Below are 25,961 nucleotides of genomic sequence, written 5' to 3'. Positions count from 1 at the left end.
GTTAGTAAATGGGGCCTTTGGTGTGAAAAAGACCTAGATTATTATAAATTTATACCCTGCCTTATTCCACAAAGAGGATTTAAGGAAGCTTACAAGAAAGTATAAATTATAATGAGAGTGAACAAATTAAAAAAAATTAGGGTAGAGAAAAGAAGTGACCAGAAAATGGGAACTGAGGGATGGGAGGCAAGGAGTGTCCGCTGAGACTGTGCAGGGCCAATCTCGGTGAGCTGAGCACTCTGAGCTCCCTCGTGGGCAAAGCCAAGAGGACCGCTCAGTCATTACAATAGACAAAGGTAAAGGCGAAGCACAATATAAAAGCACAGTGTTTCCTAGAGCTCCGCCTGGCAGAAGTTTCTTCCATGGGACCTCAGAGAGGAAAGAGAATGACAAGAACTTACTGCTGACATTCTGAGATGCAGAGACATGCTGACGTTTGGAAGCAAAGACCAAATGGGAGCATTTGAGGCCTGAGTGCTGAAAGGAAGGAGGGGAGGGGAAGGGGACAGAGGAGGACTTCCTTATCTTTACAAGGCATTTAGAGTATGGAATGAAAGAAGTGAAGAGGTTCCAGAAGCTCAGGCATTTCCCCTTCTTCTTATTTTGATGTCCGTCCTGAACTCCCAGGCTGTCTACACTTTGGTATCAGCAGGAACAACAGACAGATGGAAGGGGTTTGTGTGTTTATTTCGAGACAAGTATGGGGGAAGTGGGTTTCTGGGGAGACTGTTCCTCTCAGCAGACGTCTAAGAGTGAGAGAATAAACATCTACTATTATTAGTCCCATTTTGCAGATGAAAAAACAAACACAGAGAAGTTGCTTGCTCAAGGTGATTTGGCTGGTGATAGAGTTAGATTTGAACCCAAGACCTTTGGCTGGCACAGTCCCTATTACTAACCACTGTTCAGTTCTGCCCTGTGTGGCCTCAATTTCCCTACCTTCAGAACAGGGTCTGCCCTTTCACTCTCCCAGGCACGACAGCAGGATGAAGGGGGCTGGCTATTGGAGGGGGCATGTTGGTAGGCAGGAGATCCTGGGAGACAGCCGTACCTCTTTGATGTGGAGAATGGTGCCGTTGGGGGGGCGCACAAAGACGGGCCGGTTGTCATTGACATCAATGACCTCCACCAGGAGCATGGTTGTGCCCCAGAGTGGGGGCTCTCCATGGTCTGTGGCCACCACGGTCAGGTTGAACCTCTCGTAGGAATGCAATGGCCGCTTTGTGGTCACCAGGCCTGAGTCCATGTCCACGTGGAAGGCCTCTGGCAGGTGGAACAGACAGCAGGGCGTGGCTCAGGCTGATATATCCTTCCCATGGCAGCCTGTCTCTCCCACCCCTCACCCTCCAAGGTGTCACGAGTGGGGAGCAGGCTACGTACCCTCTCCGGGGCCCTCAATTGAGTAGGACACCTCTCCATTGGAGCCCTCATCCTGGTCGGTGGCCATCATGGTGATGACTGAGGTGCCTGCTGGTTCATTCTCATAAACGCTTGTGCTGAACTGGGGCTTGGAGAACTGTGGCCGGCAGTCATTGACATCTAGTACCTGAATCACCACCTGCGAGGGAGTTTGGGGTCAAAGGTCAGGAGCATACTAGGGGCTACTTAAGGTGACCCAGTTACATAGGAGTAAGAAGAGGTGGACAGGGCCCACCCTTAGAGTCTGACCTCAAACAACTTATTGAATTCCCTGAGCCTCAGTTTCCTTAGTTGTACCTTGGGGATGACATATCTTTTTTTTTTTTAATTCCTCACCTGAGGATATTTTTATTGATTTGAGAGAGAGAGAAAGAGAAAGAGAAATATTGATGTGAGAAAAATTTATTGGTTGCCTGCATACATACCCCAATCAGAGGTCAAACCTGCAACCTAGGCATGTGCCCTGACTGGGAATCAAACCCTCAACCTTTTGGTGTATGGGAGGACACTCCAGCCAACTGACCCGCCTGACTGGGGGTGGGGGGCAGTATACCTTCTCTCTCAGGGGTTTGTGAGGCCCACCGCGATGATGTACTATACTCTAGATTGTGATGGTATGTGCGCAGTGCGGGCCTGAGGAACTGCTCTGCAGCTTGCACGTGGGGAGCAGGCACTGTGTCTGGGCCCCAAGCAGGGAGCCCTCCCACCCGCCTCCTACTCTGCCCTTTGCTCCTTCTCTCACTGGCTCCATACAGCTCACTCTAATCTCAGTACCGTAATGCTGGCTGGTGATTCCTCTACCCCCGAAGGTCCCTCTTGACTGGGATTTGTACCAGGGCTGGGACTTGGCTCTCCCTGCTGACCCCACAGCCCAGGGCAGGTCCTAGGGACATAAAGGGACAAGAGGCCTCCCTCCGACCCCCCGGCTGCTGTGGTCCTGCCTGGCTGCACCCTCACTGGAGCTTTTCACAGCAGTGATTTTAAGAGCCCCTCTCAGTGCACAAAGCACTTTACAAACCCTGCCCTGCACCCTCCCTCCCGCAACGAACCATCGCCCCGGGAGAGAGGCAACCTTAGTCTTCTGACTCCAAATCCTGTGCTTTTCTTCACATGGCACATGGCTGCGCACATGGCTACAAGCCTGGGACAGGATTCAGTTGTGTGTGAGTGCTCCCAGACCCTCCCTGCATCAGCTGAAGAGGATTTGCCCACCCAACTTCTCACCTCCTCACCCAGGGGAGTCTCTTGTTTTTGTTTTTGGATGGTTAGGTTATTGTGAGGAAGTAGAAGAACTGAATGTAGAAAGACATGACTGGACAAGGCAGAAAGAAGGGGGAAGAAAGAAAGGGAAAGTGAAGTCTCAAGGAAGAGGATTCTGGATGATAATGGGGTGGAGCTTAGCAGGTGGGACACTGGCTTCAGAGCAACTGTGTGGACGCTAGAACTGGGGTTGTGAATTTGATCCCTCGTGAATGTTCTTAAAGAAACATAAATAAAGGTAACTGCTTTAGAATTATGTCTGCTTGCTGGACTGTGTTTCTTCAACAGGGCACCATGGAGACACGGGCCATGGTGAGCCCTGGGCTTTATTTGGGTTACACCCAGGAATGTTTAGCTGCCTTAGCAGAGTTTTGGCACAAGAGATTTCTGCTAGCGTCCTGTCTCCCTAAGCCACAGCCATTGTGATCCACCCAGCCAAGCTCTTGCCTTTCCCTTCCTGCCACCATGTCCCTGAGGGGACCAGGTGGCTCTGCAATCATCAGTCTCTGAAGGCTTTTCTTGCTGCTTCTACAACCCCAGTCCCTGGTGTCCGTGGCCTAGCCTGGCACCCCTCACCTGAACCGAATTTTCTCGACGGTTGCTGGGTATATCCCCAGGGTTGTCTTTGGCCAAGGCAGTCAGGATATAGTGGTCCTTCTTCTCCCGGTCCAGAGAGGACAGCACATAGATGTCACCCTAGTAGGAGGAGTGTGGAATCAGGTCCTTCATCAAGTTGGCAGATATTTACTGAGCATCTACTGTGTGCCAGACAGTGCTCTAGGCTCTGGAGATACAGCACTGAACAGGAGATACAACAGCCCCTGTCCCCATGGAGCTCTCATCACTACCCCAACCACCTGGAGATGAGATGAAGAGCCCAGGCTGGTGCTTACTACCTGGCCAGGTATATGGCCATATGCCATAAATATTCACTGTGCACAGTGCCAGGCCAGGAGCATGTCTCATTGTTCACACCAAGCAGGAAGAACAGAACAGTACTGAGAGGGCAGAATGCAGGGGGATGTGGCAGGGGGAGGGAGTGGGAGGGAAAGTCCAGTTCCAGCACAGTAACTGAGAAGGCACCACCTGACCAGCCCCCCCCCCCAACCCCACCCAGGCCACAGGGCTCTGTACTGAAACAGTAGCTTCAAGCGCATTTGCAGACATTTGAAACCATCACCCATCTTTTCTCTTGAGTTTCTACTCTCCCACAAGTCTGAGCCTCATGGGAGCGCGGGGATGTACTGGGCACAGGGCCGCATATACAGGAGGTGCTCAAGCACCGTGCTCACTTTCTGCAGAGCTGCCTGTGCCTTTCTTTTGACAGTTTCAAAAAGCGGTCACATGGACTTGAATCAAGCTTTCTAGTCTGCTGGGGACATATACCAGAAGTTTTTGCCCCACAAAGGGTTAGTTTCAAAAGACTTTGGCCACCACCTTGCATGTCTGCTGGGACAGAAAAGTCTCAGTCCATGCGGTGTCTGGGACTCTGAGAACAGGGCTTGCTGACTTGGCTAAAAAACCCTCTGTGGTTACAGAGCTCCAGGAGGCAGGGCGCAGAAAAGGGGGTTAACTACAACACCTTTGGTAGAGTCTCAGCCCTTTCCATTTCCCCCTCCCCAAACCCATGCCCTCCACTGCCTGCTTACCGTAGTGGGGTGGATGGCAAACTTGCCCTCTCCATCTACGAGGCCATACTCAATGAGGGCGAAGTTGCCTGAGTCTGCATCAGTAGCACTGACCGTCAGGATGACCGTGCCCACAGGCGCGTCCTCAGAGACGGCTCCCTGGAGCCCAATGGGCAGGGGGAGAGAATAGGCCAACTTCAGTCCTCCAGGCCATGCCCCTGCTCTAGGAACTCATTGATACAGACAACCCAGGGCATCAAGCTGCTCATGGGCTGGTCATTCCCATGAGACTTAGAGGCTGGCAGGGTGGTAGTGATAGAAGACCAAAAACCCCAAGGAATGGGCACAGGTTCTAGACCCAACTTGTTGGTCTGGCCACACACCTGGTAGGAAGGGTGGTCAAATATGGGGTTGTTGTCATTGATATCCACAATCTCCAGGTAGACAGGGATCTCAGCTGCCCGGGGTGGGGACCCATTGTCTGAAGCCCTCACAGTAAAGTTGAGCCAGTGCACTTCCTCATAGTCCACCGTCCGGTTGGCAATGACCTTCCCTAAAACACAGAGGTATGCCAGTGTCATTTTGGACATTCCTCACTTATAAAGCTCTCCACAGTATAAAGAGAAGGATCTAGAGCTCTGACAGGCAGGCATGGTCCCTTGAAGGAGGATGGCCAGGCAGCACTGCCCAGTGTCAGGTTAGAGGGCTAAGAACAACTGGCATCCAGCTCTTCTCCTTAACAGAGGGGCAAGAAAGATTTTTGTAAGTCAAATAGATGAACATCAACAGACTCATTACCTCCTCCAGGATGCTCCATCTTGGCCTTTTTGTTTCCTAAGTGACACTAATATAGTTAGTCCTCCCTATCCTCAGGTTTCAATCTGCTGTTGGTTGAACCTGTGGATGTGGAACTATGGGTATGGATGGAGGGCCGGTAATGGGACGAGCATTCGTGAATTTTGGTGCCCGTGGGAGGTCCTGGAACCCATTGCCCTTTGATACCTAGGGACAAGAGTAGTGTAAGCTTGGGTGTGGAGATGGTGGTGGAGTATTCCAGGTTTCCAGCATACCTTAAAGGCCCCTTCCATCGCAAAGGGGCCCAGGACAAGGCACTCTGTCCTTTCCTCTAGTTTGGGCATCTGGGAGTGACCGGAATATTGGTCATATAGACTCTAGCCCAGCCCACAGAAGGGCCATGGTGGGGCTCTACTGGAGGGAGAGAAGTGGGGGCCAAGGTCACTCTGGGAGGTTAAACAGGCACACATATGTCCCAATCTTCCTCTGGTAGATGTCCCACCTACCCGCTGAGGAGTCTTCCAGCTGAACGTAGCCTGGGGGCATCAGGTCCAGCAGTGAGTAGGTGATCAGCCCATTGAGGCCCTTGTCAGGGTCCACGGCTGATACTGCGATGAGTGTGGTGCCCGGGGTGGCCCCCTCCAGGACCTTCTCTGTATAGTAGGTGATCCCAAAGGGCTTGAACTGCGGTGTGTTGTCATTGACATCCAGGATGTTGACTGTCAGCTTGGCTGGGGTGAAGGCAGGGGTGAGGGGGACATGAGGGCACCAATGTGACTGGGTCAGGCTTTCCTAAGTCTCAGTTATGCCTGGAGAGGATGGCAGCAACTCACAGGCCTCCTGGGACCCCCGAAGCTTGATTCAACCCTTGAGTGGTGGCACATGACCCTTTCCTTTGGTTTGGTCTCTCATTCTTCCATAGGGAAAAGAGCTTGGGTTCTACCAGTGGCTGAGTAACCTTGGCGGAGCCCCCAGCCCTACTGTGCCTCAGTTTCCTAATCTGTTCAATGAGACCTTTTCCACAATTCAGCCTTCTGTCTCCTGTCTGAGTTGTCCCTCTATATAACCAGCCTGGGCCCTTTGCCCTCTGAGTACAGGGCATGTAGGAGATGACCCTTTTTGCCCTTCCTTCCTGAGAACCTGGTCCTCTGGGCTGTAAAGATAAGCAGACAATATCTGCCAGGCCTATCTCCCCACCCCAGCAGCTGTCCTTGTCTCATGGCAGAGGCCACTTGAGGCTACCACATCCTGACATCCCTCTCCCTCCTCCCCACATTTCCCACACAAAATCCATGCCTCTAACAGCCCCTCTCAGCTCATGCCACAGCCTGCAGGCAAGATGGCCAGGGCTGGCCTGCGGAAGGCAGTGTCTGCGCCCCTCTCTTTTCTGCCGTAGGGCTGTGCACCCCAGTGTGGTGTCTGTGGCTTCAAATCATCTTTCCTTGGGCTTTCCTTCCTCTGGGCTGACCCTGTGGCTTCCTGCCAGATCTGAGGTTCCTGTCTTGCATCCCAGCCACACCCTCTTTGCCAATTCTGACAATGGATTCCAACCTAAGTCTCTGTAACCCTCCCTTTCTCACTTCCCATCCAGTCTCCACCAAGCCTCCTTCCCAGCCTGAGTCTTGGGGTTCACAAACACACATAATTCTGGGTTCTCGTTCCCCCACTGCTGAGTTCTGTCTAACAACTGCAACACATGGCTCCCCTGGGCCTCCCTGTTGCCGCCACCTTTCACTTTCCTCTGGGTCCTGCTGTTTCCTCCCTGGGGCCATGTCTGTGCCATTCCCAGCCTGTACCCCTGCTCTGATCAGCTCTGAGTAACCAATGGGAGATGCCTGTGGGGAGTCTTACCATTTGGCATGCTGACAGCGCGGTCTGGTAGGTCGCTGTTATTGTCAATCACCGAGAGAGTGACCTCATAGGTGGCAACCAGCTCCCGGTTCAGGGGGGACTTCACCATTACAGACCCTGTAGACCAGATCAGGTCAGGTTTAGCTTGAGGGAACCCCCTAAAGTCTGGATCTCCTAAGGGTGCTCCTGGCCAACCTGCCCGATCCCCACCAAGGACAATGGTCCCCAATGGACCTGAGACTTGTAGGATGAGACCACAATCACCTGCAAGTTGGGGCACATCACTCATTGCTTACTAGACAGTGACCTTGGGCAAATTATTTAACCTCTCCACACCTTTGTTTCCTCATCTGTAAAATCAGGATAATTACAGTACCCACCTCATAGGGCTATTCCGAGGATTATAACAATTAAATGAGTGTAAAGGGCTTAGAACAGTGCTTGGCACATAGAAAATGCCATGTAATTGCTTGTTTAAAAGATGCTTGTATTCCACAACACTGAATATATTGAACACTACTGTATAGTTAAAAATGGTTAAGATGGTGACTGTTATGTGTATTTCATCAAAGTTTAAAGAATGCTTGTATTCTATGGAGATCAAGTATAAAGGAAGTTCAAGGCCACTAAAACCACTGAGAGGGGTCTCTGCAGGGGACAGTGATGGAACAGACTGGATAGTCGGGACTGCTCCTTGGTCTCCGTTAAGTAGGGAGTGACATGGACCGATGGTGGGAAAAGAGCACCACCCTATGTTAAAACTAGCAAGGAGGTGTCTTCCTCTTTCCTACCTGCTGCCTCCCAGAGCCCCTGCCCACTCCCAGTCACAAAGGGTCCCTCCAGAGGCTGAGGCTTGAACTGGACAGATTTAGTCTGGCTGATCTCAGGGTTGTTCTATTGGGACCTCTGCTCCCTGCCCGTTGGAGGGTCTGGTGGCTCCTCTTCCCATGTGCCTCATCCTATGGTGATAGCTCCTCTGTCCCTTTCCAGCTCCCTCTCAGGCACTGAGGTCTTTGGGATCCCCTTCCGACTTGGAAGGTCCTCCTTCTGGGCTCCTGTCCTCCTTGGGTCCCCAGCCATGGGGAGGTCACTTACCCTGGGCCGCTGCCTCCTCCTCCTCCTCTTCCTACTCTCGCTCCCCGTCCCCGAGGCTGGGGAGCGAGCATGGGGAGAGGGTGGCTGCATTCAGTCTGCAAAGGCTGGGCCATGGCCGTGGCCTGGCCCCACTGGATGGGAAGGGTGGTGGGGTGCGGTGGGTATGGAGGAAGGCAATGGGGTGAAGCAGAGGAGAGATGAGGTGGGAAGTGACAGAGAAACAGAGCTCAAACCTGCGGGCCTGCCAGCCATGGGGAAGAGGGAAGAGAGTTAACATCAGTTAGTTCAGGGTGCAGAGGGGATGGAGCAGAGCAGGGCATGAGGGAGGCTGGGGCTCAGTGCTGACCAGGGCGTTTGGAAGGGAGGTTGGGTGGGGAAGAGGCAGAGGGGAAGGAAGCCAGGGGAGGAAGAGGGAGCCCATTTGGTAGAAGGAGGAGGGGGGAAGGAAGGTGAGCAAGAAAGGAGGGGAGAGCACGAGGCGGAGGGGGCAGAGAAGACACTGGAAAGAAAAATAGAGAGAAGGAAGTCAGTCAGAGGAAAAGAGAACAGAAAAAAGCGGTAGAGGCATTGGTACCGTGTACAGCATAAAGTTGGGAAGGGATATGGAGCAGCTCTCCAAGGTCCTGACTGACCGCAGCAGCGGGAATTCTGCTAACTTGGGACATGGCTTAACCTACCTGACTTCTCCCAGTGCTCATCGTTTTCCTGACTTCTTTCCCTTAGGCCTCAGAAGCAGACTGAGTTAATCATACTCACTGGTTCATTGCACACCATGTCATTGGCACTATCTTGTTTTATGTATGCAACTATTCCCTTTTATTTCAATTCTCCTCGCCTCTTTCCTTCTCTACAGCAATCACTGTAATGCATTGAAAATCATGTATCGTTTTGTGTGTATGTCTCTTACATTTATGCAAATGGGATTGTGGTATATATATCCCATCCTATTTCTTACTCTTTTCAGTAAGTACTTATTTTTAAAGTCCACCCTTGTTGCTCTGTGTTGTGAGTCTAATCTCTTGCCTCTAACTGATGCCTGGTATCTCATGCTGTGCATCCACAATGTTTTCATCTCCAATTTCCCAAGGATGGGTGCCCATTTGGCCTCCAACTCCCACCACCAACATTGCAGTGAACACCCTCAGATTATTGACCTGAGAATTTCCTTGGAAATTCTAACCAGGATCAGAACTGCTCAGTCATAAGGTATGAGTACACTTTGTGCTAAATTGCTGTCTAGTTGGTGGGATTGCTCTGAACTCCTATAGCAGTGTATGAGGGTTCCAATGTCCCCACATTATCACCAATGCTCAATATTGTCCAACATCCTAATATCCGCTAATCACATGTGGAAAACTGATATCTCATTGCTGTCTTACCATGCAGTTCTCTAAATAACAATAATTTTTAGCACTTTGTAAAATAATAGCCATATTAATTTTTCTGTCACTCCTCTGGGCTTTCCAGGAAGCATATGTGGGAGGTCCCATGTTCCTTCCCTAACTCGCCAGAGGAGCAAAAACTGAACTTTTGAAAAAATGGTAAAATAATCAAAATTATAATTAACTGCATAAATTCTAAAAGATAGGCTACATTTCTCTCTGTTTTTTGATAGTGTAGAAAAATCATTAAATATATATCTTTATGTATATAATATACATCTTATATATATAATATATATCTTACAGATTATTTACATGGCCAATATACATATTAAAGAAATGCATATTAAAACAGGGTATCATTTTCCTAGAAAATTACAAACATAAAAGTTTATAATACTTAATGCTAGCAAGAGTGTGGTGAGAGAAGTACTCTCATACAATACTGAAAGACTGAGAGGATCAGAAAGAGAGGGAGCTGGTCAAGGGAGAAGGTAGAAGAGAAAGGAGAGAGGGAAGTGATGAAGGGGGAGAATGAAAAGAGAGGGAAGGATGTGTTGTCAATAGGGGAGAGAAGAGAGCAGACAGAGGAGCAGCTGAGGGGAAGGGAGGGGCACAGAGAGAGAATACCAAAGAGGGAGGGTCAGGAAGAGAGCGAAGAGACTGGGGCAGGGAGTCAAGAGGAGGGGTGATGGGGAGCAGGCCCTTGTACCTGTGTTGATATTCACAGCAAAGGCGTCCTCCTGGTCTGGCACCAGACGGTCAGTGTCATCGTTGGCCACAATGCTGATGATGTGGTACTCCAGCTTTGGGTTAAGGTCACGGTCGATAGCTGTGACATTGGCAATGACAGTGCCTGGCTCGGCAGACTCCAGCACGCTCACAGTCTGGATGGGGTTGATGAACTCGGGGCGGCAGTCATTAATGTCATCGATAAGGATAGTGATGATGGCCGTGCCAGAGAGAGGAACAGTGCCCCGGTCAGTGGCCACCACTGTCAACCTGTAGGAGTCCTGCTCCTCCCTGTCAATGGTAACATTGCCAACGCGGATGACTCCCGTGACTGGATGGATGAGGAAGCGGTCCTGAGCCCCGGCTTCTATTCGGTAGATAAGCTCCCCATTGAGGCCACTGTCCTCATCTGTGGCTGTGACCTGAAGGACTGAGAATCCTGGGGGGAAAACGGGGAGGAGCTGAGCGCAGTGGCCTCTTCTAAAAACATCACAATAACATACATTGGTTTGCAATTTACAAGGGCCCCTTCTCTCCACAGCCTTGCCAGCATAGATCTTTTATACACTTTTCATGGTTGCAATACTGTTGGAAAACAGTGTCTTATTTCATTTTACATTCTTTGATTATTTGTGAGTTGAACACTTTTTAATAATTCAATGATTAGTTGTATCTTCTGTAAATTGTATGCTTTGTCTTCTGCCAATTTTTTGTCAATTTATACAAAGTATGTAATTATGATACCTTGTGACAAATAATTTTTCAGTTTGTTGTTTGCCTTTCAATATTGGTTATAATTATTTGATGTAAAGGAATTTAAATTTATATGCACCAAAATTTAATTTCCTTTTTAAAATTCTTCTGTTTCTTGTCTGCTTAGAACCTTCTTACTCTGAAGTCAGATATTCACCTAAGTTTCTTTTATTTTTTTAATGTTTTCTACTTTTTAACCTTTTCTTTAAAATGTCTTTGGCATTCATGTTTGTGTTTTGTATGGGGTAAGAATCTACACTAATATTACCAGATGCTTTGCACACTAAATAATTAGTTTTTACTACTGGTTTCATCATTTCCCTTATCACATTAATATTACATTCTTTAATCTACTGGTATGTGTTTTTGGGCTACTTTGTCCCAGACTCTTGTGCTCCTATTACCTGGTTTTTAATACTATAGTTCTGTAGAATCTGTAACGTGTTTTAATATCTGGTAAGGCAAATCTGGCTTTATTATATTTATTTTTCAAAATGTTCTTATTCTTTCAGATGATTTTCAGAATCAAATTTATTCCCCAAATCTTATTTGATTTTGATGGGAATTACATTAATCCTATTTTGACTTTAAAACAATCTTTTCACCCAGGAACATCATATCTTAATAATTTCATTTTGCAGACAAGAGAGTATGGATCAGAGAAGGGAAGTGAGGAGGACCTGGTTCTCCTGACTCCTTGTCCAGGGCTCTCTCCACCCATTCTGCTGCCTGTTCTTCTCCTGCTGAAGGTGAATTCTGCTCCGACCAGTGAGGCTCCAGTCCCCACGGACCACCAACCAGCTCCTGCCTGGGGACTGGGGCCTGTGCCCTGCACCCTGCTTACCTGGTGGGCAGTTTTCCAGCAGGTGGATAGTGAGGGCAGCGGGGCTAAAGATGGGCCAGTTGTCATTGTCATCCAGGATGGTGATGAACAGGTCAGCCGTGTCGTTGAGCAGCCCAATGTCCTCAGCCAGCAGCAGCAGCTCCAGGATGGGAGGTGAGAAGGCCTCCCGGTCAATGACAACGCCTGACTTCACTGTCACCACGCCTGACACCCAGTGCCATCAGCCAGGGAGATGCAAAGGAAAAAGGGTGCAGTGGGGAAGGAGGGCAAGAGCCAACCAGGAGGGTAGATTGAAAGACCCAGCACAATGTGTGAAAGAGTGAAAGAGGAGCAGAGAAAGCAACAAATGACTGTCTTCTCTGATGCTTACGGAGGTCCCCTAGGTGCCAGCCTCCTGGGACTGTCCCAGCCCCAGGTGCCCTCTGCATTCCTACAGAGTCCTTCCTAGGATGAGTGACCCAAGGTGGAGGATTGACCTGCTGTACTGAGAGAGGTGCTAGTATATCCCTCTTTGGTGTTACCTGTTACCAAATTGGCCTACTGTCTAGGACCAGACGGATGTGACATAATCTCTGGGCAGCTTTGGGTCTGGTGTGAGGACAGAGCTTTGGCTGCTTCTGGTTGACTAGGGGCCTGAGTCTCTGGCCTGGCCATGGGGAGATGAGGGAGTGTGTTGGGGGGCTCTCTGTCTGGGCTGAGAGTTTGTGCACTAGCAGGTCCCTTGTGTTGTCCCCCAAGCCTCCTCCTTGGTCTCCCCACCTGGTCCCCAGGTGGCCTAATCCAGCTGCAAGACTGGGGCTCTGAGGAATGGGGTCTCCATAGAGTCCAGGCCCAGCACTGAGAAGGGAGGCCCTAGATCTAGCAGCAGGCTCACCCCCACCCCAGCTGGAAAACACAGAGCCACTGGGGGTGGGCAGAGGCCTCACCTGTACTGTTGTCGATGTCAAAGAGGCCTCTCTGGGCACCCAGCAGATGGTAGGTGACCACGGCATAAATGTCCAGGTCTGCGTCCAGGGCCAGGATGGGCCCATTGAGCACTGTGATGGGGGTCCCTGGGCCAGGGGGAGAGGGGTCACTGCCAAGGCTAACCTGGCCCCCCGCCCCCTCCCCCACCCCTTTCCCGGTGAGCCATGGCTGACAATGAATGAGAGGGAGGGAGGTGAGGTGGAGGGGTGAGGAGGCCCTGGGCCAGGCTGCGGCAGCCTTGGCAGACTGACGCAGATGCCTGGGGAGCGGCCTCAAAGCCCTGCTGGGGAGAAAACACAACAGTGGTGAGCAAGCCCCTCCGGCCCGCCCGGAGCATGCCTGTCTTCCCAGCAGCCTTTGAGGCTGGCCACTCTGAGGAAGGATCTGGGGTCTCCCTGACATCCCTTCCCTGTGTGTGGGCCCTATCAAGGGATGTACACCCCTCCCAGTCTGTCCACATGTGAGTGCGCACAACACTTCATACATGTGTCTGACTGTACATGACTAGAAATCCACATGTGTGTGGGATTCTGTGTTCACATGGCCACAAGCACATACACGGGAGCACTTTTAGGCCTGGGTGTCCCCTGGCTGGTGCCTGCCTGCCTTTGCTGGTAGACATGTTCGTATAAAGAGCGCACTGTGTAGGCACCCACATGCCTATGTGTGTCTCTGCATACATGTAAGCCCACACATATGCCTTGATATGAACATGAGCTGGAGCCTGGGTAGGGGGATGCCCAGCCAGAGACAATGAGTTTCCCAGTTCATGTCTTTCTGACTTAGAATCCAAGTTGGAGGGGCTGGGGAGGCTGGAGGAAGAGTGAGGGCACCTCTTTGGGGGACAGTAAAAAGGAGACTCTATCTCTCCGGAGGAAGGTGAGACTGGTCAGTACATGTGCGTGGGGAAAAAGCTGTGCTGGTCTATGCAGGGCTCCCTAGCCCCACCTCTAATTATAGATGCTCCTGAAGCTTCCAGAAGCCTTCAGGATGCTCTGTGCTCCTGGGGTGGAGGGAACAGGGAGGGTGGGCTTATTCCCATTCTGAGTAGTTCTCACACTTAATTGCCCCTCTGGGGTGGGGGTAGTGGGGCAGCTCTCAGACCACTTTGAGGACCAATGACCACTTCCAACCAGACCTATGGCCTCTTTGGTGGCCCCTAAGAGGCCTGGCACCCTGGGCCGACCAGCGCCTTGGAGCTGTTTCCCTCCCTCCCATCCACACCCTTTTGTACCCGCTGGCTCTGTTCAGCTATGTGGTCAGGTTGTCCCCCCAGCCAGGTCCCAGCTAGGCCCACCTCAGGCACAGGTGGGTCTACAGGCATCTGGGACCCAGGTGGTGCCTCGCAGCAGCAGGAACTCCCAGGTGGGCCCAGTACCTACCAGCAGGAGAATTCTCCATCACCTCTGCCACATAGGTGCTCTCAGTAAAGAGGGGGCGGTTGTCATTCTCATCCTCAAGAAAGATCATCAGCAAGTCAAAGTCCTGTGGGAGGCACGATGGGAGGGTAGGTTGTAGACCATATTCTAGTGAAGTGCTCCAGTGGGAGAAAGGCTGAGAGGCAGGGGTCAGGGCACAGAGGTGGGTGATTTAAAAGCCCACGCTAGTGGTCCAGAGACCTGGGTTCAAGCCCCTGTTGTGCTGGCAGCTCACTGGGTGGCCTTAAGCAAATAATTTCTCCTCTCTGGGCCTCACTTTTTCAACTGGGCAAATGGGGATCTTAACTCCTTCACCGAGGTGTTGTAAAGTTCACAGGAGGATGGATGTGGGTGGTATTTAATCATGGCCCATCTCACGGTGAGAAAGGACTGCAGGCAGGCAGATTAGTGTTGGTTTGCACACATGCCAGGCATGTCCAATGGCCCACCAGAGTTCCCCCAAACTCTCACCCAGGGCTTTCCTCCACGCTTTGCAAACACCAGTCATATCTCTGACTTTCACTGCAGAGGCAAGGAAACCAAGGCCCACAGGTGACAAATCAAAACTGCATGACAGGTTAGCAGCAGAGTGGGGACTGGCCCTCAAGCCTTCTGATTCCCACACTCAGTGCTGCTGCAGCCCAGGGTGACCCAGGCCGTCCTGAAGCACAGGCAAAGGAGGGGGAACGAGAGTAGGACAGGAAAGAAGGGGAGAGGGAGTGAGGGAAGGAAAGAGAGGAGAGAGAGGCCAGTGGTTATGAGCACCTCCAGCCTGAATTCTCCTTGGCCTATACATATGGGGAAACTGAGGCACAGAAAGGGTAGTGTCTTGGCTGAGCCGTGCGACTAGTCAGAAGCAGAGCTGAAATAAGCCAGAGCCAATGACTCTTGGTCAGGGTCCTGCCCCACACTTCATGGGCTGGGAAGAGAGGGCTGAACCCTACTCCCAAGAGGGACCGTTTGCTTGCAGTACTCACCTCCTCTTAGTAAAGAGAAACAATTTCTTTGGCTTCTGATGGGAAAGCCACCCTTTCAGGGAAACTACAACCCTTTCAGAACCTCAGAGCTGTGTTGTGTGCCCAAGTGCCAGTGGTTTGAAGGGAAAAGATAGCTGAATTTACTGAGTGTTGGTCATGTGCCAGGCCCTGTGCTGAGGACTTGACAGATACTGGTTCCTTCAAGTCCACTCTATAACTTTGGAGTAAGTGTGGTCTTCAGCTTGCAGAAGAAGAAGAATATAGAGGCCGAGAGAAACTGGCTGGCCAAAGTCACACACCCACTGATGGGCAGAACTGGGATTTGAACCCAGCACTTGCTCACTCCAAGGCCTGTGAACCTAACCCCTTGGCCAGGCCACCTGTGTGTCTCTAGCACCCAGCCCTGCTTCTCCCACCTCCACCCGGTGCCCTCCAGGCTCACCCTCCTGGCTATGCGTGGGTTCTCCGGGTTGTCCTTCACGGAAATGGTCAGCTTGTACTCTGGGATCCGCTCACGGTCCAGGGGCCGGTTCACGGTGACGATCCCTGTCTGGAATGTGGAAGGCTGGTGAGCTGAGTGGTGAGAGACCTGTTCCCCACTTTGGCCTCTGGCCCACAGATGCCCAATTGCTCTGCCTGGAGCTTCAGGAGTGGCTGTGAAGTCCCTCCATAAATCACCAAAGATATGGTCTATAAGGCCAACATGGGCTGGCAAGGTCTTGCCAGGGCAAGAGTGAACCACCAATGCCTAGGTGCTGCTGTCTCAAGGGGATGGGTCCTCTGAGGACCCTGTGGTGGCAGCAGCCTGGAATACTCCAAGATATCCAGTGAAGACATCTTGGGACAAGTGGTACTGAGGCTCTAGTCCCATATCTCCATGTGACAAGCCTTGGGGGTGACAGGAACCCCAGAGATGGCTCAGCTGGGAATCTAAGATTCCATGCTTCCCCCAGAGTCCCGGTAGAGGAAGGAGGCTTGAGAAGGAAATAGAAGCAGGATACCAGACAGTAGCACAGAAAAGCCTCCAGGGCAGGGTGCTCTCTTTTGGAACCCCCGCTGTGGAACACCCTGGGATCAGTTATGGCCCTACCGTGGCATTGATGGCGAAGGCCCGCTCCCGGTTGCCTGCCGTGATGTTAAAGGTGAGGAGGGCATTGCACCCGCTGTCAGCGTCACTGGCCAGGATGTGGGCGACGAAGCTGGAGACGGGGATGTTCTCGCTGATGGTGACGTTCATGGGCAGGTTCAGCAGTACAGGGTCATTGTCGTTGATGTCCAGCACCCGAATCCCCACCAGCATCTGGGACATGTCAGGGGAGGAGGAGGAGGAAGAAGAGGTGAAGGAGAAGGTAAGGAGAAAAGGGCGTGTGGGGAGACACAGCAGAGACATGAGGGAGAAAAAGTGGTGGTGGACGTGGCAGCCAAGGGGAGGTGATGAATGAGACCAGGCAGGACAGCAAAGGGGTGGCAGTTGAAGAAGGAAGGTGCAGCGGACCATGGAGAAGATAGAGGAAGAGGAAGAAGAAAATGATAAAGGCAAGAAGATGAAGATGAGGATAAGAGAGAAACAGAAAAGGTAAAGAGGCAGAGGCGATGCAGAGGCGAGCTGAAAATGGCAGAGTGACAGGAGCCGAGGCCCACTTGCAAGGCAGCCTCCCCAGAGACCCACTGTGGGGGGACAATTCTAAGTGGCCATGACTGCCAGTCCCCAGGTCCAGCCTCTATGGGTGAGCCCAAGATACACTCATAAGTCTATTAGGAACCCTGAGGGTCTGGACTGGCTCCTGAACAGCTTGTGGCCTCTCTGGGCTTGGGGGTGCTAGTGTGTACAGGAGTCTCTATGGAGAGCTCAGGGGGCAGTGAGATAAAGTCAGTAGAATGGGGCCCCCAGACTCACCGTGGAACTGAGTGGGGGTACCCCCCTGTCACGAGCACAGATGGTCAGGTTATAGAAAGCAATGGTTTCTCGGTCCAGCTCCACATCCTTCCGGACCCGCAGCACACCTTCCACAGGAGAGATCAAAAACTCCCCTGGGTGGCACCCAGGAGAGGCCAGAGTTAGCTGGGAATGGCCAAGAGTGGTGGAGAGCCCATACTTCTCTCTGATTCCTCTAGCAAGCCTTACTTGCCAGGGATGGGGGACAGTTGGTGTGTGGGTCCTCCAATACCCTCAGCTTCAGATCCTTATGGGACCTGCCAATGTCTGGGAGTGCAGGAGGGAGGGGGACGGATATCTTTTGGATGAAGGTGGGCCTGGGCTCACTCATGCCCTGATGTACCTGAGATGCCAGGCCAGTTTCCTTCCTTGGCTCATGTGTAGCCAGGGACTGACCCTGGGTAAGATGGTCACATTGAAAAAATGGGATTCAGTAAAGTTGCAGGATACAGAATCAATATACAAAAATCTGTTGCATTTCTATACACTAATGATAAGCTATCAAAAAGAGAAATTGAGAAAACAATTACATTTATAATTGCATAACAAAGAATAAAATTCCTATGAATAAATTTAACCAAGGAAGTGAAAGACCACTACCTTGAAAACTATAAGACATTAATGAAAGAAATTGAAGACACAAGCTCTGGCCAAGTAGCTTAGTTGGTTAGAGCATTGAACTAATACACCAATGTTATGGGTTTGATCCCCAGTCAGGGCACATACAAGAATCAATCAATGTATGATAAATAAGTGGAACAACAAATCAATGTTTCCTTCTCTCTCTCTCCCTCTCTGTCTCTCTCCAAAAATCAATCAATAAAAAAATTATTAAAGAAAAAAGAAATTGAAGACACAAATGAATGAAAGATATTCCATACTCATGAATAAGGAAAATTCATATGTTAAAATGTCCCTACTATCAAAAGTAATCTACAGATTCAATGCAATTCCTATCAAAATTCCAATGGCATTTTCAACAGAAATAGAATAGACAATCCTAAAATTTGTATGGGGCAATGAAAGACCCCAAACGGCCAAAACAATCTGGAGAAAGAAGAACAAAGCTAGAGGTATCATGTTTCCTGGTATTAAAATATATTTCAAAGCTATAGTAATCAAAACAGTATGGCTTTGGCATAAAAACAGATCAATGGAACTGAATAGAGAGCTCAGAAGTAAACTCACATATATATACGGTCAATTAATTTATGACAAAGGAACAAGAATACACAAAGAAGAAAGAACAATAAATGGTGCTGGGAAAACAGGACAGCCACATGCACAAGAATCTTGCACCACACACAAAAATGAACTCAAAATGGATGAAAGACTTGAATATAAGACCTGAAACCACAAAACTCTGAGCAGAAAACAGGCAGTAAGTTCCTTGACATCTTGACAATGAATTTTTGGATTTGATACAAAAAAAAAAAAAGAAGACAACACAAGCAAAACTGAACAAGTGGGACTTCATCAAACTAAGAAGCTTCTGCACAGCAAAGGAAGCCAGTCATCAGAATGAAAAGCCAATCTACTGAATGAGAGAAGATGTTTGCAAATCATATATCTGATAAAAGGGTTAATATCCAAAATATATAAAGAACTTATACAACACAAGAGCAAAAATAAAATAAAATAAAAATAAAAAAGTAAACGGAAACTGAAACAGGAGTCCAGAGAAGGGCGATGACTCATCTAAGCTCCCTAGCAAGTTAGTGACAGACCAGGATTCCAACTGAGGGCCCTGGGTCTCAGCTCACTGTGTCTCATGGGACCTGTGGTCTTTCCAGGCACCACCACCCAGAGCTGAACAGGGTGGGAGGTATGGGAGGAAGGGGTGAGAACAGGGAGAGGGTAGAGGAGAAGAGCAGAGGGGCAAGAAGCCAGAGGAGCAAGTGGGAGCCCAGCTGGATAGAAGGAAGGGGAGGGAAGGCAAGTTGGGGAGGTGGGGAGAGTGTGAGGAAGAGGGGGTACCTGTACGTACTCCCCCAGGAACTGGGAACAGGGAGAAAAGTACTCCCTTCACTTTCCTTTTTGACACCCGCGAGAAAAGGCCCAGAGCAGGGCACTGACTGCTCAGGAAGACACAGCACATGAGGGCACAGCAAGGACAGAGACCCAAGTTCTCCAACAGTTTTCTCTGCCTGCCCACTTCACATCCTACCTCACCATTCCCCGCCCCAACTCCTATTGCTCTGATTTAAAAAACAGCCCCTTCTGCAGCTTTCCTGCAGCTGGGATTTCCCACCTGCTCTTCAGCTCCCAGCAGCCCCACAGTCTGCTTAAAGCAGGATTTCCTGAACCCGAGACTGTAAGGTCTCCAAAGAACTGAGGATTCCCTTTCTAGGGATTTCCCAGTCCTGTCTCAGCCGCTGGCCATGTGCAAGCAGATGGCCCCCTGCCCTCTCTCCAAAGTGAGCGGCCCCCTTGAAAGAAGGAAAGGAGAGGTTCTGGAGGCTCAGGAGAGCAGGCCTGAGGCTCTGAGGGCTGGGCCCAGGCTAAATTCCTAAGAAGTCAGCTCAATGGCTGAAGTGAATAGGCTAAAGGCCCCTAGGCAGTAAATTATTCCCCTGAGCAGCTTGCCCTGGGTCTGAACTCTCTATCACTCCACTCCTTCTGGAGAGAGGAGGTTAAAAGCAGAGGCTTTCCATCTAGTCATATAGGCCTGCATCCTGATTTCACTCCTTTGCGCTCTTGGCCATGTTACTGAGTCCTGCCTTGATGTTCTCACCTGAAAAATGGGCTAATAAAGAGGTACCACTGCAGGGCAGTGCTGGTGCTGGACAAGGCCTCTTACACCTTGTGTGAGCTGGATCTATGGCAGCTCTTGGTAGCATCTGGGATTGGGGGCTTCCAGGGAGGGCGAGGATATAAGAAAGGGGTCCAAGGAATTGGTCTGACCAGAGCGGTAGAGGAGAAGGTTGGGGTTTGCAGGAGAGGCTCAAGTGGACATGGCCTGTCTCCCAGCTGTTTTCCTCCTCACACCCTAGTGGGGCTTGCATGAGCCTGTCATCCTGATGTCTCCTCACCCAACAGAAGCACCCTCCGGGCTCAGGCTGCAATGGTGGGAAGGTGACTTTGAAGGTGAGTGGCCCGGAGCATGTCCCTTCACCCGTGGTGAGTCACTAAACCAGCTCTCCACAGAAAACAGCTCTGCTTTGTAGCATTTGTCTCTATTTCAAGTTACCAACATGGAGTCACTGCACCCGGAGGTGGGAAGAGACATAGGAAGTAGATATCACGACCTCGTGAGCCGTTCCCAAGTACCATGATGTCATTGCTTATCTGCTCTGACTTGGGGGCAGTGCTTGGTGATCCTGAGGTTATCACTGGGATCTGAACGGCCGGGTCACTCAGGGAGAATCCCAGGCCTTTCTCGATCCTCCAGGGGCCTGTCTCTCAGTCTTCTGGGACACCCCAGGGGACCCCAAATTCCTAGGGCTGACCCTGATCACATATGGATTTAACCCCAGAGGTTTTGCTCACGACTCCAAAGGCCCACAGCATGGAGGAGCCTGTAGTTTTCTGGGGCGCAGTTGTGCCCTGCACCCTGAAGATGGGTGCGTAGAGGGCCGTTTTGGAAGGGAGCTTGGCTGCCCACTCAGCAACCACCTCTCAACCAGGTTTCGGCATCCTCCTGGACAGGAGCAAGACCCCCATGAAATGATAAAACCTCCATAGTTTGTGAAAATAGCAGAAGAGAAAGACCCTTGCTCAGTCCTTGGCCAGAGAGGAGACTTTTGGGACATGAAGAGGTGGCATGTCAGAACAGAGTGACACACCACAAGCTCTGGACAGCGGGGACTCCAGGTTTGGCCTATAGAGTGATTTTGTTTCTTTGCCCGTTAATTGCAAATTTGCCCCAGGTTCTCAGTTCTAGCCTTGAATCTCTCCTGTTGGCTTCCTCAGTGTTCTCATCTCATGGCTTCCAACATCTCTGTGCCGATAACTCCCAACTCCAGCCCAGACTTCTCTCCTGAACCGGCTTGTACATCTAATCCCTCCCTGACACCTCAGCCTCACCTCAGCCTTCCCCCCACACCTGCTCCTGCCTCAGTCTTCCCATCTGTTCATGGCAATGCCTTCTCTGCAGCTGCTCAGGCCAAAACACTGGTGTTGAGTCCTTGGCTTTCTCTCCCACCCCATGTCCAATCAATCAGCACATCCTTTTGGCTCCACCTGTGTAATATACCAGAGCCGACCTCCTCTCACCCTGGCCACACTGCCTCCAGGCTGAGTGGCTGCAACAAACTCCACTCATCTCCCGTTTCCATTCCTTAACTCCTATGGTCTGTCCTGAGCATAAGAACTGGAGTGGTCCTGTTAAAATCTAAGTCAAGCTGTGTCCTTTCTCTGCTCAGAGCTCTCCTATATGACTCCCACATCCCTCAGAGCAAAAGTCAAGTTCTGATAATGGCACGCAGGACCCAGCATCTGGCCCCACCACATTTCTGATTGCATCTCTCCCTACTTGCCTGCTTGGTTGACTTCATGTCAGCCACAGGGCCTTTTTGCTTGCTGCCAGGCAGCTCCGACCTCAGGGCCTTTGCAGTTGCTGTTCCCTCTGTCTGGGGTGCTCTTCCCCAGGTGTCCACATGACCCACTCCTCACTTCCTTCAGGTCTTTGCTCAAATGTCACCTCCTTGGACAGGTCCTTCTTGAGCAGCCTAACTTGGCAGTTTTCACCCTGGCACTCCCCATCTGCCAAATTCCCATTTCCCTTCAGCACTTAGGAGCTACCAATATACTAAGTCATTTACATAATCAGTTATGCTCATTGCCTGTGTCCTCAAGCTGGAAACATGTGTAAGGGCAGGGATTTGCATCTGTTTTGTACTGTTCAGTACCTCAGCACCTGGAATATGATTTGCATATGGTAGGTGCTCAATAACTACCAAATGATCAATTAAAAATCAGGATGTTTTACAAAGATTTAATTTCCCAAAAACTTCCATTTTCTTTTTAAAATGGGAAGGTTGGCACCCAGGCCTTAAAAATGGGAAGACATGGCTACAATCAGCAGAAGCTGAGCAGTGGCTGCCACAGCCCCCACTGCTCCCTATTATCTTGCCTAGACCCCTTCTCCCATGTATGTTCCCTGCATAAGCCCAGTAGGCCTTTGAGTTTGGGATTCCTACTCTACAGAAATGAGTGAAAACTGACTTGAGAAAACTCTCTCTGGCCATAAACCCTGTTTTTCAACTGAGGAGCACAGCCAAGCTACTTGTGAAGGCTATGGATGGGATGAACAGAGAAATTCCAGTGCTGAATGTATGTATTTAGGGGTCCTGAAGGTTTGGGGCAAGGATGCCTGCCCTTCCTCTACCCTGGAGCCTTTTCTCTGGGTATGACACATTTTCTACTGGATTCTCAAAGGGGTCTATGACCCTCCAACGCTACCAGTCTCTGTTCCCAGATTTAAGAATGTTCTCACCATATCATGTGAGAACATTATTTTCATTGCTTTGTGGGTGGGGAATTTGAGCCCCAGAGAGGGCAAGATCACACAGCGGTGGGGCTCACTGACTTGAGGCCTCCTTTCTCATTCTTCTTCTGAGTGGGAGTGGGGGGCCACGAGGCCCTCAGGTTTGCTGCCCCAACCGCCCAGCTCAGGTCCCACTCACCCAGAGGGTCTCCGTCCACGATGCTGTACTCCACCTGTCCATTGGGGCCTGAGTCCAGGTCATAGGCTCGGAAAGTCCACACTCTAGGCCCAGGCTGGCCTTCAGTGACCTCAAATGGCCCCTCATAGTCTCGGGGGAAGGTGGGCACGTTATCGTTGATATCATTCACGTTCACAAGCACCTGAGATGGTGGACAAGCTTAGCTGGGGCTGCACTCCAGCCAGTCCTGTGCTGGGCCCAGATTCCTCATCTGGAAACTGGACCCAGTAATCCTGCCTCATGGGACTGATGAGATATACAAGATAATGGATGGAGGGGAGGCAGCTTTTAAGCAATGCGTGGATGACTTATTGTTATTGTCAAAGCCTTTTTATGGGCATACTAATATTTTTATAATAATGCTCTGAAATTCTATGTATTGTTATACTATGGGCATTTTATTGTACATGGTCTCACCTGCTCCTCCCAAACCCTGCAATAGTTTTTATTCTTCCCCTTTCACAGAGAAGGTAAGTGAAGCTTGGGCTGGTTAAGGGACTTGCCCAGAGTCACACAGCTTAGAAGTAAAAGGTCAGGGTCATGAACCCCTGCTGGTCTGACCAGAGTTTGTGCTCTTCCCACTCAGGGGAGGGAGGTAGGTGTCATCATCTATCTGATAGATGTAATCACACAGAGAGGTTCATTAACTGCCTCGAAGTCACACAGCAAGTTTGAGTGAGTTGTTGAGACCAGGACAGGGCTTAGGTGTTTCTCCTGGACAATCTTTCCCTACCCCTCTTTCCCATTTGAGCTTTCTAGACTTCATCCTCCCTGCCTCCCCAAGTTGGGGCTGTATTCCACCCACCGTGGTGGTAGAGGTGAGGCGGTGAGACAAGATGGGGCACTGGTCTGTGGCTGTGACAATCAGGGTGTAGCGGCCACGGCTGATCTCATAGTCCAGCTCCTTGGCAGCACTGATGACGCCCTGGGGGATACACAGAGGGAACAAGGGTGGATCAATGGGAGTGGGTCTGGGCCACGTTGGAGACCAGCTTCTTCACGGGGCACCCTCTGACCACCCCAGCAGGTAAGCCCTGATGGGAAACCCTTGTTGCCACCCCACCCAAGGTTTTCATTCTCCCACACTGGCTTTCCCCCCAGTTTCCTCCCAGATTCCATCTTTGCTATGCTCCCACCCCCCATGATGTCCTTGGGCTCCCCTCCTCTCAGACCCCGCTGTCAGCTGCTGACCGTGTGTCTGTCAATATGGAAAGTATTGATGATGTTGCCAGCAATGATGTCATAGGTAACTGTGCCATTGGGCCCCTCATCCAGGTCTAGCGCCTGGACGGTGATGAGGCTGGTGTTGATCGTTTCTGGGCCCTCATCCAGTAAGATCTCGTAGTGAGGCTGCTGGAACACCGGTGCGTTATCGTTTTCATCCACGATGGTCACATAGACGTGAGTGGTGGCCTGTGGAGAAGAATCTGGTGAGGTTCCTTGGTCAACTGGCTGGAGAGGTTGAGGTGGAGCCAGCTAGATATTCTTCCAGGCTGGACTCACTCGGTATGATCTAACATGGCGAGGGAAAGGGGGAAGGATGAGAGGGAGGGAAGTCGCAGGCTGACCGAGGTGGCAATCCCAGAGGCTCCACCAAAAGCCACCTAGGTAACTGCTTAGGTCCAAGACGGCACTTGGACCACCACTTCTCTGTCTACGCCCATGGCAGACATCACTAATCAATCATGGTACCGCTGAGGCCAGGTGTAACCTCAGGGTCCTCGTCAGCCCAGAGACCTAGTGATTAAAACTGGCAGATAAGATGAATCCCAGTAACACCTGAGCCCATAGCTTTGCCTGGCCCAGGGCCTTACTGACCCTGGGCCTCCATCCATATTGCAAAAAGCAGGAATGTGATGTATTTAACCCAACAGAGTATTTAAGCTTCACCTATTGTTCATGTGAATGCAAGAAATACCCATTTTTCACCATTTTAAAGAAGGAGGACATTGGATTTGGGCAATTTCATGGGCAGAATTTGTTGAGCTGTGAAAAACAAAGCTCACAGAACACGCTTCACTGCAAGAACAGTTTCTGCAACATGCTCTCTGATGATTGGTCATTTTTGGCTGATGCTTGGTCCTTGGACCACCTGTAGTATTTAGACAACTGGAACTCAGTGATCAGCACCATGGAGAAATGGCAGACTCAGCACTTCACAAGCAGAGTACATAATGGAAGACAGAAGTTAGCCATGTGCTGGCATTCTCTGTTCCTCACCCCATCTCCCTCCATTCTCTGCTCCTCCACCTGGGAGGATGTCCCCAGTGGACTGCCTCACCTGGGCTCCCTTGCCATCTGGCTTCCAGATGGATTTGGCCAATGGGAGGACCTGGCAGAAGACGAGGGGAATGAGGGGAGGAAGGCAGGGTGTTTATTCCCTACTCCCTCCTTTGCTCACTGTAGTTCTGCCAGTGGCTGCATTTCTCCTGCTGGGTGGCCCCTTTCACAACCCCAGCTCTCACTGGGTTTGTCACCTCACCTCCTCTTCTCGTCCTGTTGGATATGTGAATGGTAGTGGCTTTCTGCAGTTGCTAGTCTGCAAGTGCTTCACCAGCTCTCTGTAAACAAACCCTCCTTTAAACTCTCTTCGGTTGAGCCCTGAGTGTGCCACCTCTTTACTGCTGGGACCCTGACCATGCTGACAGCAAAAGAGCACCACCTCACAGGAAAGGGGCTGGATTCCAGCCTCACCAATGGGGGTGGCAGTGCTGACATTTTCCCACTTTCCCAGAGTCCCAGAAGTGGGTCTAACCACCTTGCAGGCTGCAGGGGCTGGGAGTGGGGGGTTCTAATGGAGCTGCCTCATGGGGTCTCTTCTCGCCAAGACCAGGCCCTCTCAGCTGAGCCCTTCCTGCCCTGGCATTGAGCAAACAGTGCTTGAGGTTTCTGGACCATGCCCACACCTTGGGCAATGCCTCTGCGTTTCACTCTGATGCAAACCTAGGAAGCTCAGCTGGTGGGAAGTATGGTGGGGAGGAAAAAAGTGAAGAGGCATCACAGACCAGCTCAGGTGTTCCAGCCCTCTGGGGAAGGGCTTGACAAGGCAGTTGCCCCCCTCCCCCTAACCCCAGGCTATTCTCACCTAACTTATAGGCCCTGGGGAAGGAGTCTGGCTTCAAGTGTGGTTTGGGTAAGGCCAGCCCAGGAAGAAATGGAGGGTTGGGGGTGGGGACAGGTGCTCCGGGGTCTCACCCTTGAGGGACCCCACCTCTGCCAGAGGATACTAGAGTAGGAAG

At 50.9% G+C, this 25,961-nt stretch overlaps 1 protein-coding gene across 5 annotated transcripts in view; it reads right to left on the bottom strand.

Annotated features, from left to right (window-relative positions):
* Positions 1–25,961, bottom strand: part of CDH23 (cadherin related 23) — a 366,095-nt gene that overhangs the window by 9,088 nt on the left and 331,046 nt on the right. For 4 of the 5 annotated variants that reach the window (XM_090278159.1, XM_090278162.1, XM_090278158.1 and 1 more), the window contains 17 exons: positions 23,914–24,135; positions 23,528–23,647; positions 22,684–22,864; positions 17,018–17,151; positions 16,211–16,420; positions 15,563–15,670; positions 14,108–14,210; positions 12,686–12,811; positions 11,760–11,963; positions 10,143–10,601; positions 6,954–7,070; positions 5,609–5,833; positions 4,691–4,860; positions 4,329–4,466; positions 3,256–3,375; positions 1,381–1,558; positions 1,052–1,263 (listed from right to left, as the gene is read on the bottom strand). In XM_090278159.1, the coding sequence (XP_090134285.1) occupies positions 1,052–1,263; positions 1,381–1,558; positions 3,256–3,375; positions 4,329–4,466; positions 4,691–4,860; positions 5,609–5,833; positions 6,954–7,070; positions 10,143–10,601; positions 11,760–11,963; positions 12,686–12,811; positions 14,108–14,210; positions 15,563–15,670; positions 16,211–16,420; positions 17,018–17,151; positions 22,684–22,864; positions 23,528–23,647; positions 23,914–24,135 (3,027 nt within the window). The remainder of the gene's footprint in view (positions 1–1,051; positions 1,264–1,380; positions 1,559–3,255; positions 3,376–4,328; positions 4,467–4,690; positions 4,861–5,608; positions 5,834–6,953; positions 7,071–10,142; positions 10,602–11,759; positions 11,964–12,685; positions 12,812–14,107; positions 14,211–15,562; positions 15,671–16,210; positions 16,421–17,017; positions 17,152–22,683; positions 22,865–23,527; positions 23,648–23,913; positions 24,136–25,961) is intronic. The other variant, XM_090278163.1, reaches the window with a different exon arrangement.

Source organism: Furipterus horrens, unplaced genomic scaffold (assembly GCF_987537825.1).
Source record: "Furipterus horrens unplaced genomic scaffold, mFurHor1.1.pri manual_scaffold_5, whole genome shotgun sequence".
Taxonomy (NCBI): domain Eukaryota; kingdom Metazoa; phylum Chordata; class Mammalia; order Chiroptera; family Furipteridae; genus Furipterus; species Furipterus horrens.
The sequence above is the reverse complement of the archived record's forward strand: the minus strand, read 5'-3'. Positions and strand labels throughout refer to the sequence as shown.